Below are 18,319 nucleotides of genomic sequence, written 5' to 3' on the forward strand. Positions count from 1 at the left end.
TAGAAACCCATTCTTAACATGGGGAAGAAAGGGTGTTTTGTTAACTATTCTGTACTTTCACCTAACAAATAAAATATATCGTGAAACTTGAATTTATTTTTAACTCATTGTCAAGACCATTTTTTCGAATCTGTAAAACAAACCCGTTTTTTTGTTTGTTTGTTTTTTTTATTACTGTAGATATCTAAATAATAATAATTATTATTAGGCGGTTCGGTTCGATAAAGAATTTAATTGTGATGCATTTTGTAAATTTTTACCTTGTTTCCACCTTAACATTTTTCATTAAAATGACTGTCTTTTAAGGTATGCTGAAAACGAATATCGCATTTAAATAAATAGCTTTCCAGATATTAAGCAATGTCATTTCTTATGTTATTGCTGATGGCCATCTTGGTATGTGTATTTACGCATAGTTTCTCGGGGTTAGGTTTGCGCGCTCGTGCGTACCAAGATGGCCACCAGCGATAACATAAGAAATGACATTGCTTAATATCCGGAAAACTACTTATTTGCAGAAAATTTAAATGCGATATTTGTTTTCAGCATACCCAAAAACCTAGAAAAGTAATCATTTTAAATGTTAAGGTGGAAACAAGGTAAAAAAATTACCATTTTATTTCTTTGTTTACATAGTTGAATTTTCAGTAAAACAACAGAATAGAAATGACAAAAATTACCATCAACTGATGAATATATAGTTGTTGCTTATCAGGATTCCTGGTATCCTTGTACTGTGAAAGTTACATCAAGGATTCATGTAGAGTATGACTTATGGTTGCATCTCAGAAAATAGGGGTATATTTTAGGCCAGAAAGAGAGGATTTACAAAATTGAAAATTGGACTGATCCTAAAATGTATAAGTTCTGGTCGACTATGGGAATTTCCATCTTTTACAGAAATCCAAAATCTATATGAAAAATTTTCTTTGATTTATTTCTGAGATTAATTCATATCTACTCAATTTTTTTTTTCTTTGAGAAGAGTAGTAAATACCAGCCATGAATGCTCTTTAGGCATTCAATGGCTACACGCCAGATTAAGCTCTCCTTTGGTGAGGATGCAGGAAAATGCCTATTCTCAATAAAACTATATCTAAATACCACTATAATACTTATAATATCATGTGCCAATTTAAAAAAAAAATTGAAATTTGTACATTTGAATTTATAATTCATGGCTTATGGTAAAGAGATACATCAAATTTGACTGCATAATCAGAAAGAGCACACAATTATACATAAGAGTGCCAAGTTTCATGAGATTAGCTTGAAAAATAAATGGTGGCGAAATTATTGAATTTCTTGAAATGATGAGGTTCGTAATTTAGCCTACTTTTTCTAAAGAAAAATGTCCACAGAAAAGCCTAAATTTTGGCACTTATGATTCTCATAACTTTTGAAATTCTCATGGTATTTGCATATTTCAAACGGTTTTAAGCATCTTTTACATAGCTCTTTTCACGCAAATTTATAAAATAACAATTATCTTAAAAGAAAAAAAACAACTTGTAATGCTAATATATAATAACATATACGAAATCTTGACAAATTAAAATATCATATTTAAGCGTATTTCTTGAGTCGTAAGCCATGTTTAGTTTCAGAACAGTTTCCGATGGTTAGTTGTTCTCCACAAGTTCTGGAAGTGACTGGTTCTCAGTAGACAGAACAGTTTCCGATGGTTCGTTGTTCTACACAAGTCCTGGAGTTGACTGGTTCTCAGTAGACAGTTCTTGAGTTGGAAGCCACAGAGCAAAAGATTCTTCCCGTGTTGACACGAAGAAAACATATGTGAAGTTGTTACAGAAAGGTTTAATTTTTATGGAGCAATTCTGGTTTCTGATTGGTTGGTAGCAGAACGTGAATGAATTTGATTCGTCAGTTCCTGGCAGCATCGTTTATAAATAGAATCTCCCAACTGTGAAGGAGCATACCCCTCATTATAACTCAAAAATATTGCAACAGTATTGTACACCCGGGCAAATCCACTAGTACGCAGTAATAATAAAGATTCCCAAATTTGACAAGACGCACCTGTCATTTTTGAGATAAGGAATGATGATTTCTATTATTTGGAGTATTGTTCTCATCTCCGTTATTTTTGCATTTTCATCCGATATAACCCCAGATCTTCAAGTTTATCTTGTTCAACTCAGGGGGCGGGGGATCTGTATAGAATTTAAAGTCAAACCCTTTATTTAATTTACAGTAGTAGCTTACACTCATTCTGTCAGCCATGACCACGTAGAAGTCTTAAGTCATTGTATTCTTAATATCGCCGGTACTGAGAATTGAACCTACAACCTCCAAAAGACTGTCAATTAGAACTGATTCTTACTTAGCACTTTTATCCAATGCACTATGGATCTATATGGATTCCCAAGTTCGACATAGAAGTTCCAGAGTTAAACAAAATGCACCTGAAGAAGGACGAAGGTTACATCGTCTGAAACATAAAATAACAAACGAGATGAGAGCAGTAGTCCGAATAATCCAAATTAACAATCCTCATCTCAAAAATTCAGAAACGTAAAATGTTTTTTTTGTATTCGTTAAAATTTATTGCTTCGTGTCAAACTTGTCTTTCGGTTTTTAATGCTTCTTGATTCTGTTTTAATGGAAATTAATGACTTTTGTTCGCTTCCTGTAAAATAATGAATGTTTAAAACTCGAGTGCACCTGGTTTTTAATTATTTGAAAATGCCATTTTAAAGTCTCGTTTTTATTGTAGTTTTCATTATTAACGATGACGTCAGTTTTTGGATTAGATGAATCTTCATGATTTCCTCATGAACACATTTTGTAGATGTTATAGTTTTTTTTTTATTTTATTATAGACATTCACGTTTGTTTCTGGACTTTTGAGATGAAGATTAATTATTCATATTGTTTGGATTCTTCGAACTATTGCTCTCATCTTGATTGTTTTGTGGTCCCCCCGCCCCCAGAAAAGGAGGGTGGACCTATAAATTCACCCTTGTCTGTTCGTCTGTCTGCACTTTTCTCAATAACTACACCTTGGAAGTTTTTGAAATTTTGCACAAACATTAAACGTGATATGAGTAAAAAAGTAACCAAGCGGATTTTCCGGGGAAACTCTGGTTGACCCCCTAGGGTTGGGTTAAAGTGGCTAAAATTGACACTTTTGTGCTTATTAAAAAAATTGATGCCTTGGATTTTTATAAAACTTCCTGAAAAGTTGTAACTAACTGATTTCTATATAATTTTGTTTGTCTATACTTCACGATAACTCTTGGGTGTGCCCCAGGGGATCTTTTAGGGCTAATAAAAACACTCCATTTTTTTGGGACTATTTTACCATATTTGTCCAAAATTTTCCGTGTATGTCTATTTAGCAGTTTTGCATGGTGTTGAACTCAAATTTACATATACTAAGACCTAAAACTGTGCCGTTTATTCATTTTCACCAGAATTTGACGTTGTGTTATGTTTTTGATTTGATATGATGTTATGTGACCATGCATGCTTCACTTGTTTTTCATAATGTTTCGATGTAACCTCTGACCTTCTTCAGGTTTATCTTGTTGAACTCAGGAATCTGCACGGGATTTCAAACAAAACTCTTTATTTAATCCAAAGGTAGCATGTTCTCGTTCCATCAGCTTGGGGCGTCCACTAAGTCATGGCTGACAAAATGAGAGCATGCTACCCCCTTGTGGGTTAAATAAAGGTGTATTGTTCAAAATTCTGTGTCATTTTCAACTTGCTTTAATATGTTCTTCTTGATACTTTCAATACAAGAATCCACGAACGTTCTATTATTTAAAAAAAAGCTGCTAAGGGGTCAAAATTTAAAAATTGGTACTTTGGGCGGGGGGCGGGGGGGTCATTGGATTTTTATGTTTGTCAACTGTTTTGCATTGATTAAAATATCATATTTAAGTGTATTTGATTAAATAGTTTTTTGATTTTTTTAAATAAGAAAATCAAATTTTATTAGTAACTGAAAAGCAACTGCCTTGTCGGCCATTTTGAAAAAAATCTAACAATAGAATATGGGAGATCAAGCAACGCCAGGTGGCCTACTAGCCATTGATAATATTCCAAATCTTTTCTGCAATCCAACCACATTTGATACAAATAAACATCCGTGCCTGGCTTATCCACCAAAGGTCAGCCACAAATATCCAACAGTCTTGTTTAATGATAAACACACATAAAAAAAAAACAATGGGAGATCCAGCAATGCCGGGTGACCTGCTGGCCATTAATGAAATTCAAAAACTTCAGTCTATGCTTGGTCTATCCACCAAGTTTCATTTAAGAATCTCCAACAGTCTTTGCCATGTCGACATTCAATGAAAAACATGGATGTGATGTGCAGAATTGTCAATAACTCTAACATACTCCTCACTTAGCCACATGATGGTCATCTTCTGTTTTGGAATGGTTTGACGATTGCTTTGATAGATATTATCTTTGAGATAATTGCACAGATAAACATCTGAGAGGAGAGGAGGGGGATTATGGTCCAGTAGGTGTGAAGCTCTTTCAGGATCACACCACATACTGATGAGATGATCACTAAAGTGCCCCACTTCCATATGTGATAGCATCCAAGCTTCTTCAAGTATATTTGACATCCTCTCTCTTTTGGAACTGCTCTGATTGAATTGTGATCACCCTCTTCAGTTTAGGAATAGTTTGAGGATTGTTTTTTTTTTTACATAGGGGTCCACTCATTAAGGCCTGGAGGCCACTCGAGGTTAAGGGTTACTGAGTGTACAGTAGTCAATGGGATAATATAGTAATCATTAGTAGTGGAAATTTGGTAAATTAGATTACTTAAGGGGGGGGGCGGTTCATCAAGAATTTGTTTATGTTGGACTTGAAGACAAATTGTAGTCAGAAGGAAAACAAACGGAAGAGAGTTCCACAGGTGTGCAGTTCTAAGAAGCTTTGTTCATGGAATCTACGTTTTGGTTGAAGCACAAATAAAGAGTGGGGAAAATTATTGACAGTGGTTTCAGCTAGACAAATATTTTTCATGACAGTTTGGCAAGGGGGGACCATAGATTGGAGCTCAGACGAGTTTGATAGAAATTATCTTTTGAGATAATCCCACAAATAAGTCTAGTTGGGTTAATGTTCTGGTGGGCATAAAAACCATTCAGGATCACATGTATTATTAATGCAGTGATTATCAAAGTGTCCTGCATATGGTTGAGCAAAGACTGTTGGACATTCACGACAGAAACCTGGTGGACAATTCAAACAATTCAAGCATGCATAAACTGGTGTTGATTTGTACCTTATATGCTTGGATTGCAGAAGTATTGCGAAATTTTATTAACGATTCTTTTAAAAGGGATTTTTATCTTCAGGCCTCTAAAATCAACAGAAATTTGACCATTCTTGCAATGATCCGTTTCCTGTTGATTTTGCGATGGGAGTTTAGTTCTGTGCAGTTCTAGGAGGTCCGCCTTCCCAGGCTTTGCCTTCTCTCTTTAAGAAGGGGTTAGTTTATTGTTAACCACTTGAGACATCCTCACCGGGGGAATGTCAACGGGGCTGCCCAGGCACTTTTTGTTGGTCAGAGTGCCTCTTCTCGGAGGCGCTGACTTCTCAATCTCACTTTCCAACCCTGGTTTCTAAGTTCTTCCAGTGGGAGAGAACTAAAAACCTTCCTTGGATGATTCCATTTTTGTGGGAATGGGGTAGTACTACACTATAGGTGTGATTAATAATCCCTATCCATACTTATATCAAAAAGGCTATGTGTCTGAGTTTTCCTTATGGACTCTGAAATGGCTGGGTCGATATTTTTTGATTTCACATGAATGTATTCTTAGATAGGTTTTGTATCGGAATGACTCTGTTAATTATTGAAAATTTATAATAAAAAAAATCTGATTAAAGAAGCAACAGTCTGATGTTGACTAAAGTTAACACCCTTATACAGCCTAACATCACAAATGCATATGGAAAAGTTTTATCATTGCACAAACAAAAGTGCCCAGCATGTAGAATCAATAGTACATTATGTGATAAAACAGGGGTGTGTTCAAAATGAATGTTTCTGTTTGAAGCACAGTCGAACTATGATACTTGACTTTTGCGTTTTAAACTTCAATTTTAGCAATTATAGAAAAATAATTTCATAAAATCAACAGTAGGTTCTCTATAGTGCAATGTAGACTCCAATCTCTTGTGGACTAAGTCACTGCAGGGAGACATGTAAAGTTTCTTCTCAGTGTACTGCAGTGGGTTCCCGACTAGAACAGGCAACCTCTTTCTCACAGAAGAGATGTTGTGAGTTTGTCTCTGCTTTATTGTTATTTTCATGACAAGTGCTCGACTGAGCCCCAATCTATGCCCCCCCTCGCCAAACTTTAACAAGAAACACCCGTCTAGCAGAAAATAATTTTCTCTACTCTTTACCTGTGCCTAAACCTAAACGTAGATTCTATGAACAAAGCTTCTTTCTTAGAACTGCACGCCTATGGAATTGTCTTCCGTTTTCATGCTTTCCAACTGACTACAATATGGTTGTCTTCAAGTCCAATGTAAAACAGTTTTTGATGAGCCGTTCCATATAAGTTAACAAATTTACCGAATTTCCATTACTAACAATTACTTTATTGTCCAATTGTCTACTGTACACTCTTTAACCCTTATCCTCGAGTGGCCTTTTGGTCTTGATAAATAGTGAGCCAATTAATCGATTTGATGGGAAAATGGACGATTTCACTGATTTTGATGAAATCTATTGGAAGTGACGAACATTCATTGATCTTTATTCGATCCCCAGCAACATTGGGTTTCCCTGCTAGTTGATTTTTCTCTTAGCACTGCTCTGATTTGAGCTGTGATGGCCCAATTTCAGTACAGGCATACTCTATGAGATTGTTTTGATGGAGATAACTCTACATGTATAAATATTGGCCGGGTGGGAGTTGAGGTCCAGTGAGTATAAGACCCGTTCGGGATCACACCTCCTACTGCTGAGACAATCACGAAAGTGTGCACGGCATATTATTTAGAGGCGATAAAACGAAGACTGTTGGGCACTCATGATTTAATCTTGGTGGACAAGGCATAGATTGAAGTTTATTTGCACCAAATATCATTAGATTGTGAATTTTATTAATGATTTCATAGGTGGGAGCCTTTCTCTTTTTTTTTTTTTTTTTTTTTTTTTTTGTTTGAAATAGGGGGCACCCTTTATAAAATACTAGCAAGCCAGCTAGCCGTAATTCATGCAACTTACATATTTATTATTATCGAGACAATTTTCTATCTATTATTATATTAAGCTTAATATATAGTCGTGAGATCCAAACTAAAAAAGTATATATGCAAGATTTGGGTGCCATCAGCTAGAATCGAAATCAAAACATACAACTTTCCACCTTCATTCCTTCACATCTGAGCCATGCCCATATATATATATATATATATATATATATATATATATATATATATATATATATAAAATAAAATTATATTTTATATTTTTGGATTTTACCGTCATTGGATTATTTATCTTCCACCAGACTATCCATTCACGTGTAATCCCCTTTTTCTTCACCATATTCCCTCTGCTTCACTTTTTTGTTATCAAGTAAGATCTTTGACTTACTTGTTGTTTCATCAAATATTTCTGCATGCAAAATCCAATCCCGCATTTTGCTAATTCCTACCCTCTGATGAGAAGGAAAGTATTTCTTCGAAACTCCGTGGATTAGGGACTATCCACTTATCAACTTATCAAGTGTTTCCTTTTCAGATTAAATATGTTTTTAACTCTTTTTCAAAATGTTTTTTAACATGTTTTATTAACTGTTTGCTTATATATATATATATATATATATATATATATATATATATATATATATATATATATATATATATATATATATATATAGGCAGCAAGCTTTCATTCAAACATATTGTTGAAAATCACGGAGTTTCTGTTTAACGACTTTCTTTTTTATTTTTTCCAATTTACGTATTAATCTTTTAGTTTTCTTATCAAATGTTTGTATGTAGGGTCCATATGTTATGTTGGATTGTTTCTGCTAGAGCTTTCTATATATATATATATATCACCTGTCATCTCTTTTTTTAAAAGATGGAATCGCTCGTTCCTGAAAGGCAAGATTCAAGCAAGCCCACAAAGTTTTATCGTTGGAACACTACCGTGTTTGAATATATGGTTAAGTGTTAGTTTTACTCATTTATAACTGCTTCACTGCTCATTCATTTTGCGACCAAATGTCAAACAATTTTCACAGTTCATAGGTCACCTCCTCAGCTAGCTTTTGAAAAAAAAAAATTTTCGTTCAGTAAAACAAAAGTTATAATAAAATTACTGTGTTCAAAAATTCTCAGAATCTGTAAGGAATGGAGAGACGATTTTTTACGCTACCACAAATCAGCCGAGAACAGCGGAGATGATGATATAACAAGATCTAAAATAATTGTTGCTAATAATTCACCGCTGTCTCGATTTGTCTTTCAGCTGTATAATTGCTAATAGTTCACAGGTAACAAGTGAAACAGAGAGAGAAAATTTTATTTCAAAGCAAAGCCTGGAAAAATCATGGATTACATAGAAAAATGCGAGCATGAAAAGTAATATGGTTAAGATTTTAATATGGAAAAGTAATAGGACAAGTTGTTAAAACTGGAAAATAAAAGGACCAGATATTCTAGTAAAAAATATAATAAATTTATAAAAAAATTCTTAATGCTGCAATATTTTAAGTTATAAATTTATTATATTTTTTTATAGAATATCTTGTTTTTTTCTTTTCCAGTTTTAACAACTAATCCTTTTACTTTTCTAAGTTTAATCTTAACCATATTACTTTTCATGCTTGCATTTTTCTATGTAATATATGAATTTGTTTTTGTTTTCTTTTTTCAATTCTTGTTGACTTTTTCTTTCTTTTTCTTTCACAGGTGTTGAAGGCCTTTTCAGCTTTGTGGCCAATTCCCCTCAAAATGTGAAATATTATAGTCAAAAAGCCATCGATGAGGCGAAAAGTGCAGTGAGGAGCAGCTAGCTGTGAACAGACATCTGCTTATGGACACCGTCGGGCAGAGGGTAGGCCACCGGTACCCCTTGCCCCCCTCCTCAAACTCTGCAAATCATTTCTTGCGATCATCATTGATGCCGATCCAATCAGACTGCCGTTATTTGCTGCCAAATGTTCTTTTTCGGTTTTGTAGCATAAAAAAAAAAAAATTACGCTTCCTGGGATGACACTTTTTTAGTGTAACCGCAGCAAATACGATTTGAATTTCATGTTTTGCAGACGTCTCGATTTTCTGTCTGTGATTTGGCCGGTGAAGGAGAAATCCTACTGTACTGAGACAATTTTAATTTTTGTCCAAATCTAGATTGCGCCTCTTATGGAAACTGGATTTTCCCCACATTACAAACTGACCTCGTTTCTAAGTCTGCCCTTGTGGGGAGGCAAGTAAATAAGAATTTATTTTGTAGAAAAGATTTGTGTTTAAAAAAATTTTTTGAAAGCAAAGAAGTGCTTTGTTTTTTTTTGTTTTTTTTTTTTTTTGTTGTTTTTTTTTATTAAAGATTGGCTCCTGTCCAAATCCCTCCCATATTAAAAAAAAAAACAAAAATAACAAAAAAAAATCTGTATAATATATGTATCTGTGACAAAACGACCAAAAATCACATAAATTAATAAAGTAGTTTTATTTTTTAAATAAAGAAAATTAAATTTTATGAGTAATAGAAGTGACTGCCTTGTTCGCCATTTTGAAAACAATCTAAAATAAAAAAAAAAGAAAACAATGAGAGATAACTTAATAATTCAAACTTGGGATTTATGTTGTGATTAATCACCTAAATAATTGAATTAAATTTGATAAAAAATTGAATTAGATGTAAATTTTATTAAATATAAAAATTTATTTATTAAATATGTATGTATTTATATATATATATATATATTCAAATATTTTCAATGAATATTTTTTTATTTTTAATGAATATTTTTTTTATTCAATGAATTTAAAAATTTATGACGTGAAATGTTTGTATTTCAAATCAAAAGATTTTTATTATTCTATGTTAGAAGATTTAAGTAGATTGTTGATTGTTAAATAATTTTATTCTGAAGTGTGTATATATATATATATATATATATATATATATATGTAATAAATATAATATAAATTTATTTAATAAAATTTAAATTTATTAAATATAAATCTGCTGTAATTACTCACTTACATAATTAAATTAGATATAAATTTATTGAATATTTGTATATATTTATTAAATATAAAATTAAATCTAAATTTTATTATAATTAAATATAAATTTATGTTGTAATTGAAAATTATTTTCTTTATAAAAATAAAACTACTTGATCAATTTATGTGATTTTTGGAATATGATATTTTCGTTTTGTCATAGGTATATACATCATATAGATTTTTCTTTATTTTTGGTTTTCAATGTGGGTGAATTCTGGACAAGAACCTTATTTTGTTTTGAGTAGAATTTTGAATATTTTTGTATGCAACATAAAATTAGAATTTTATTTATTGCAGTTAATTTCGGGCCAAGATCAAAGTTTAGTATCTGTTCTTTAGATGCTACATTTCAATTTCTCGTTCTCTCTCAGTGGAGGAGAAATCCTTCACGACTGAGACAATTTTAAATTTTTGTTTCTTTTCTCCACATTAAAAAAAACGACCCTGGTGTCTAAATCTGTCTTGTGGGGAGGCATTGTAAATAGAAATTTTAATTTATGAAGCACCCCCCACCCCCACCCCCCATAAAAAATGGAAATTTAAAAATTTTAAATAAAAAAGAATAACTGTTTTGTTTTAGTTGAAACCAAATAAGAAAAACAAACCAAGGCATCGTTAAAGAAAGTTTTACTTATTTTTTATTTTATTTTTCCAAACAAAATGAAACGTGAGTTATCTCCCTTTTCATATTTCTCAGTGCTTCTATATTATAATAACAAAAAAATATTGAATTTTAAGTGAAACAAATGGTACTTACGTAATTCGCTATGTCGCAAATAGTAACATATCCAAAAATTACCGAAAACGATAAGGTAGAAAATGAATTATTTATGAAAAACAGCTCCACTAAGAGTGAAAAAGTTCGATAAAATTACAGCTAACATTCTGAATCAGACATATCAGGTCACGTGACGCGAGCAAAAGGGAAGTAACTCAATTGAAAGCAGACAATTTATTCAGAAAACAAAAATAAACATAATTGTGAATTTTTTAAAATAACTTTTTTTTAAACTGTTTGAATTTTTAACATTAAAATTTTTTTTTTTTATATATATATATATATATAAAAAAAAAAATCATGGATTGAATTTGTAAGAAATTGGGAAGTTAATCACTTTCCCCTCTTAACTCCAATTCAAGTTGGCAGATTCTGAAACCAGATCGCTAGATTTTACAAATGTCATATTTCGTGAATAATTATTTTTCTACCTCATCGTTTTCCATAATTTTTGGATATGTTATTATTTGCATCATGATAACTACATCGATACTATTTGTTTTGCTTGAAATTCAATATATTTTTGTTATAAGATAGAAACACAATATGATTTGACGACATAACAACAACAAAAAAAAAAAAAACTTGAGTGTGACGAGTTCAAATCCAGTTTGTTTCACTAAAACACTTTCATGAAATGCACACCTGACCTCGTATTGAACTTCTTAGAAAAAAAAACATAAATAAAATAACCAAACTCAGCAAGATATAAAATTAGACCAACATGAGAATAATAGTCCGACGAATACAAAAAGATTCCCAAGTCTGGCTAGTTCGAAAAGATGCACCTTCCTTCAGCGATAACAGAGTAGAAATATCGCCCACGCTGAGAGTTGAGCCTTCAACCTCTAGAAGAGTGTAACTTATGACTGAATTTTACCAAGTATTTTATTCATTATATCATAGGTTCTTATGGATAGACCTGAAGAAGGTCGGAGGTTACATCGGCCGAAACGTTGTGCAAATTAACACTCAAGGTGAGAATAGTAATCCGAATAACCGAATAATCAATCTTCATCTAAAAAAAAAAAAAAAATCAGAAACACAAGATTCACGTGTGGTAAGATTGAATTTGAAAAGATGAACCTGATTGAAGGTCAGAGGTTAGATCGTCCGAAACGTGCGAATTAATACTGAAGATGAGAAAAATAGTCCAAATTATCCAAAAAATATGAATAATTAATCTTCATCTCAAAAACTCAGAAACATAAGATTCACAAATAGATTTCTGAATTAGAAAAGATGAACTTGATTGAAGGTCGGAGGTTACATCGGCCGAAACGTTGTGCAAATAATACTCAAGATGATAACAATAGTTAAAATAACAGCAAATGTGCATGACGTAAACTTTGGATCGTATTTAATGTTACGACAAAGATTTTTATCTCAAGAAGTGTCCAAAAAATTAAAACGCAGTCAACCTAATAATAATAATAATTTTGCTATTCATTCCAGCCTATAAAAAGTCACATCCTCGCCATTTTTTTTTTCTTCTAAAGTGTTATTTCTGTCTTAAATTTCCGATTACAAAGTGAAAGAAATAGAAAGAAAAAAATTTTTTCATGAAAAATGGCCAAGATCTCCCACTAACGTTATCAAGAGTGGACGACGATAAGGAGACTCGTTAACAATGTTCGAGATTTGTCCTTTTGTCTTCTGACGTCATCGGAGGCACAAGACAGGACTCGCAATCCACCCAAATACTTTGGCCATTCTTATTACAAGGAGAGATGCGTAAGTGGCTTCCGGGCCTTGATAAGTGGTGATCACTGTGTGAAAAAAAAAAAATTTTTTTTAAAAAGTGTAATGGAACTGTAAAGGAAAGAAAATATGTCATGTGATGAAACAGCGTTTGTATTTTCACGTTTCTTTTTTTTGGAGGCTGGAAACGGCAGCAATTGCAGCATCAGCCAGATGGAAACAGCCGTCAATTTACCGTCTTTAACTCTTCTCGTCCTCTTCTTTTGCCTCTTCTTATCGGCTTCGCTCTCTTCTTGTCATCATTTGCTTCTATTGAAAGTAATCACGTGTGTTGTCATTTTCTGTTAAACTTTTGCGGAAAAAAATCGGTGTTATGAAAAGATATTGTGGCAGACATTTGGGTGTTTTTGTTTTGTCTTTTTGAAAAGAATAAAAAAAAAATTTGAAGATTTTCTTTGTTTTGCTTTTTTTAATTTTTTAGGTTTTTTTTTTTTTTTTTTTTTTTTTTTATCTTCATGAATTTTTGAGAGAATTTTTTTTTTTCATAGAAGTCACTCCATACAAGGTATGAAGCCATTTGATGTAAGGAGCTAACAAGAAAAAAAAATGATTATCACAAAGGCAGGTGATGCCTATTGACCTTAGTTTTGACAAGACTCTGTCTATAGTTAGAAGGAAAACAATCAGCAGATAGAGTTCCTGAAAAAAGCTATTGGATTAGGAAGTTGTATTATAATGAGCTACCAAAGCAGTGAATTGATGCAAGACCGAGTCAAACAAGCTGAAATGAAGGAAGTAGGGAATTTTTCAGACAATTTTGACATCTGCCATGATATATGGTGTCCCAACATTGCAAACAGAACGCAGACATTTCTTGTGGAAGGAATCAAGCTGATTTATCTGCTTGCGGTGTAAGGTCCACGTTTCGGCACCATCTATATATATAAAAGGCAAAAATCGGTGTGTATGTATGTATGTATGTATGTATGTATGTTTGTTTGTAACGCTAAAACTTTTGAAAGACGGAACCAGAGTTGACAAATTTGGTATCATATTGCACCTTGATCACCCGGATGACAAATATCGAAATTTCACGTCAAACGGACCAGTAGAAAGGGGTCAACTGATCGTTTTTCTCCTAGGGGGGCCCCCCAAAAAACCTGTCATTTTAACGTTATTCAATACGTGTCACGTGACGTGACGTCAGCTCAAACTTTTGACAGACACAACCAAAGTTGACAAATTATGTATCATATTGAACCTTGATCACCCGCATGACAAATATCGAAATTCCACACCAAACGGACCATTAAAAGGGGGTGAACTGATCATTTCTCTCCTAGGGGGGCCCCCCAAAAAACCTGTCATTTTAATGTTAATATTACATAATCCAAAAACGCTTAGTCATGTCACGTGACGTGACGTCAACATCCAGTAATGGCGAACAAATGTAAACAAACACTTTGTTTTACCGATACTTTTGTAATTTCTCTTCTGCTTTGTTCTAGAGATTATTAAACTCCATGACAATGTCTCCAACGTATTTAACTGGTTAAAAATAGTATTTATACAAGAGTTTTAACGAAAAATATCAGGAAAAAATGTACAGGAATAAAAAAAAATTCAGCTTTCAAAATATTCGTCGATAAAAAAACCGATCTTTATATTTACGCTAGCCATTTTGTATATTACCACGTGACCTGCTATCTCTTAAACTGGAGGGGGGGGGATCCACTTGAATCCAACAAAACCAGTAATTTTTTTTTTCTATTATATATACAGCATTTTCTATAAAATTAAGTGTAGACTTTATAATTAAAACAAAAAATGTTATTCATACTAAAAAAAAAAAACGCTTAGTCATGTCACGTGACGTGACGTCAACATCCACTAATGGCGAACAATTGTACCTATTTACTATGCCTCCCCACGGGACAGAGTTAGACACCAGGGTCGTTTTTTAACGTGGAGAAAAGGTACAAAAATAAAAATTGTCTCAGTCGTGGAGGATTTCTCCTCCACCGAAAGAGAACAAGAAATAGAAGTGCAGCATCTGAAGAACAGATACTACACTTTGATCTTGACCAAAAGGCCAAGAATGCGAACAATTGTAAATAACAACTTTTTTCACAAAACCAACACCGTCTTTCTTTTTTTTCTCTCTCTTTCTCTCTCTCACCCACTTACTCTTCCCTCTCTCTCACCCTCTTTCTCTTGACGTCACACCACTGTTAAACTGTGGGGGGGGGGGAACACATTCCCAGGCATTATCTCCTATAGATGCACATTTTATTAGAAATTCAGCTTTCAAAATATTAGACGATAATAAAAATATAAAACCAACACCCTCTTTCTCTTTTCTCTCTCTCTCACCAACTTACTCTTCTCTCTCTCTCACCCTCTTTCTCTTGACCTCCTACTACTGTTAAACTGTGTGTGTGGGGGGGGGAAGAGGCAGCTTGAAAACCAACAAAAACAGTGCACAGTTTCCCAAGCATTTGGGGTGGGAAGGGGGGGAAGAAGCCGAGCGCACAGTTTCGTGTGAGAGAGAGAGAACAATTCTCAACCTATATACTCAACAAATTTTTTATCTACAGATTTGAAAGTTTGTATATAGGGTATTCAGACATATGGAAATATATCTAGCATAATCTATCTATTATATCTATAAAAGTGAAAATGTGTGTGTGTGTGAGGTAGCCAGAGAGAGAGAGAGAGAGAGAGAGAGAGAGAGACAACAATTCTCAACCTATATATTCAATACATTTTTTATCTACAGATTTGAAAATTTGTATATAGGGTATTCAGACATATGGAAATATATCTAGCATAATCTATCTATTATATCTATAAAAGTGAAAATGTGTGTGTGTGTGTGTGTGTGCGTAAGAGAGAGAGAGAACAATTCTCAACCTATATACTCAACGTATTTTTATCTACGGATTTTAAACTTTGTATATAGGGTATTCAGACATATAGAAATATATCTAGCATAATCTATACATTATATCTATAAAAGTGAGAATGTGAGTGTGTGAGAGAGAGAGAACAATTCTCAACCTATATATTCAACAAATTTTTTACCTACAGATTTGAAAATTTGTATATTGGGTATTCAGACATATGGAAATATATCTAGCATAATCGATCTATTATATCTATAAAAGTCAGAATGTTTGCGTGTGGTTGTGTGTGTAAGGTTGCGAGAGAGAGAGAGAGAACAATTCTCAACCTATCTATTCAATAAATTCGTTATCTACAGATTTGACCATTTGTATATAGGGTATTCAGACATATGGAAATATATCCAGCATAATCTATCTATTATATCCATAAAAGTGAGAATGTGTGCGTGAGAGAGAGAGAGAGAGAGAGAGAGAGAGAGTAAGTACAATTCTCACCCTATATATTCAACAAATTTTTTATCTACCGATTATAAAATTTGTATATAGGGTATTCAGACATATGGAAATATATCTAGCATAATCTATCTATTATATCTAGAAAAGTGAGAATGTGTGTGAAAGAGAGAGAGAGAAGAGAGAGAGAGAGAACAATTCTCAACCTATATATTCAACTAATTTTTATGTACAGATCTGAAAATTTGTATACAGGGTATTCAGACATATGGAAATATATCTAGCATAATCTATTATATCTATAAAAGGTAGAATATGTGTGTGTGTTTGTGAGTGAGTGAGTGAGTGAGTGAGTGAGAGAGAGAGAGAGAGAGAACAATTCTCAACCTATATACTCAACAAATTTTGTATCTACAGATTTGATAATTTGTATATAGGGTATTCAGACATAAGGAAATATATCTAGCATAATCTATCTATTATATCTATAAAAGTGAGAATGTGTGTGAAAGAGAGAGAGAGAGAACAATTCTCAACCTATATATTCAACAAATTCTATCTTTACAGATTTGAAAATTTGTATATAGGGTATTCAGACATTTGGAAATATATCTAGCATAATCTATTATATCTATAAAAGTGAGAATGTGTGTGTGAGAGAGAGAGAAAGAACAATTCTCAACCTATATACTCAACAAATTTTTTATCTACAGATTTAAAAATTTGTATATAGGGTATTCAGACATATAGAAATATATCTAGCATAACCTATCTATTATATCTATAAAATGACCATGTGTGTGTGTGTGTGAGAGAGAGAGAGAGTCAGAGAGAGAGAGAGAGAACAATTTTCAGCTTGTGTGTGTGTGAGAAAGAGAGAGAGAGAAAGAGAGGAAGGAAAATTCTCACCCTATATATTCAACAAATTTTTTATCTACATATTAGAAAATTTGGATATAGGGTATTCAGACGTATGGAAATATATCTAGCATAATCTATCTATTATATCTATAAAAGTGAGAATGTGTGTGTGAGAGAGAGAGAAAGAGAGAGAGAGAGAGAACAATTCTCAACCTATATATTCAACTAATTTTTTATCTACAGATTTGAAAATGTGTATATTGGGTATTCAGACATATGTAAATATATCTGGCATAATCTATGTATTATATCTATAAAAGTGTGAATGTGAGTGATGGAAAGAGCAAAAAATTCTCAACCTATATAACCTGTGAGAATATGTGTGAGAGAGAGAGAGAGAGAGAACAATTCTCAACCTATATATTCCACACATTTTTGGGCACAGATTTGGAAATTTGTATATAGGGTAGGCAGACATATAGAAATATATCTAGCATAATCTATCTATTATATCTATAAAAGTGAGAACTTGTGTGTGTGTGTGTGTGTGAGAGAGAGAGAGAACAATTCTTAACCTACATACTCAACAAATTTTTTACCTACAGTTTAGAAAATTTGTATATAGGGTATTCAGACATATGGAAATATATCTAGCATAATCTATCTATTATAACTACAAAAGTTAGAATGTGTGTGTGAGAGAGAGAGAGAGAGAGAACAATTCTAAACCTATATATTCAACAAATTTTTTATCTACAGATTTGAAACTTTGTATATAGGGTATTCAGACATATGGAAATATATCTAGCATAATCTATCTATTTTATCTATAAAAGTGAGAATGCGTGTGTGTGAGATAGCGAGAGAGAGAGAGAGAAAAAGAGAGAGATAAAAACATAATCTATCTATTTTATCTATAAAAGTGAGAATGCGTGTGTGTGAGATAGCGAGAGAGAGAGAGAGAGAAAAAGAGAGAGATAAAAATTCTCAACCTATACATTCAACAAATTTTTTATCCACAGATTTGAACATTTGTATATAGGGTGTTCAGACATATAGAAATATATCTAGCATAATCTATCTATTATATGTATAAAAGTGAGAATGTGTGTGTGTGTGAGAGAGAGGACAATTGTCAACCTATGTATACAACAAATTTTTTATCTACAGATTTCAAAATTTGTATATTGGGCATTCAGACATATTTCAATATATCTGGCATAATTTGTCTATTATATCTATAAAAGTGAGAATGTGTGTGATAGAGAGAGAGAACAATTCTCAACCTATATACTCAACAAATTTTTTATCTACAGATTTGAAAATTTGTATATAGGGTATTCAGACATATGGAAATATATCT

The 18,319-nt window shown here is 32.6% G+C and overlaps 1 protein-coding gene and 1 pseudogene across 2 annotated transcripts in view; one reads left to right on the forward strand and one right to left on the reverse strand.

The window, feature by feature from the left end:
- The window catches only part of LOC145261068 (MICOS complex subunit MIC13-like), a 70,684-nt gene extending 61,169 nt beyond the window's left edge, over nt 1-9,515 (forward strand). For both annotated transcript variants that reach the window (XM_080119237.1, XM_080119238.1), the window contains exon 4: nt 8,932-9,515. In XM_080119237.1, the coding sequence (XP_079975363.1) occupies nt 8,932-9,035 (104 nt within the window). In that variant the 3' untranslated portion in view covers nt 9,036-9,515. The remainder of the gene's footprint in view (nt 1-8,931) is intronic.
- Nucleotides 9,516-14,707: 5,192 nt separating this feature from the next.
- LOC145261385 (U2 spliceosomal RNA) lies at nt 14,708-14,841 on the reverse strand (annotated as a pseudogene).
- Nucleotides 14,842-18,319: the final 3,478 nt, after the last annotated feature.

The sequence above is a fragment of the Euprymna scolopes genome, chromosome 37 (assembly GCF_053919585.1).
Source record: "Euprymna scolopes isolate OS-2025 chromosome 37, ASM5391958v1, whole genome shotgun sequence".
In the NCBI taxonomy this organism is placed as follows: Eukaryota; Metazoa; Mollusca; class Cephalopoda; order Sepiida; family Sepiolidae; genus Euprymna; species Euprymna scolopes.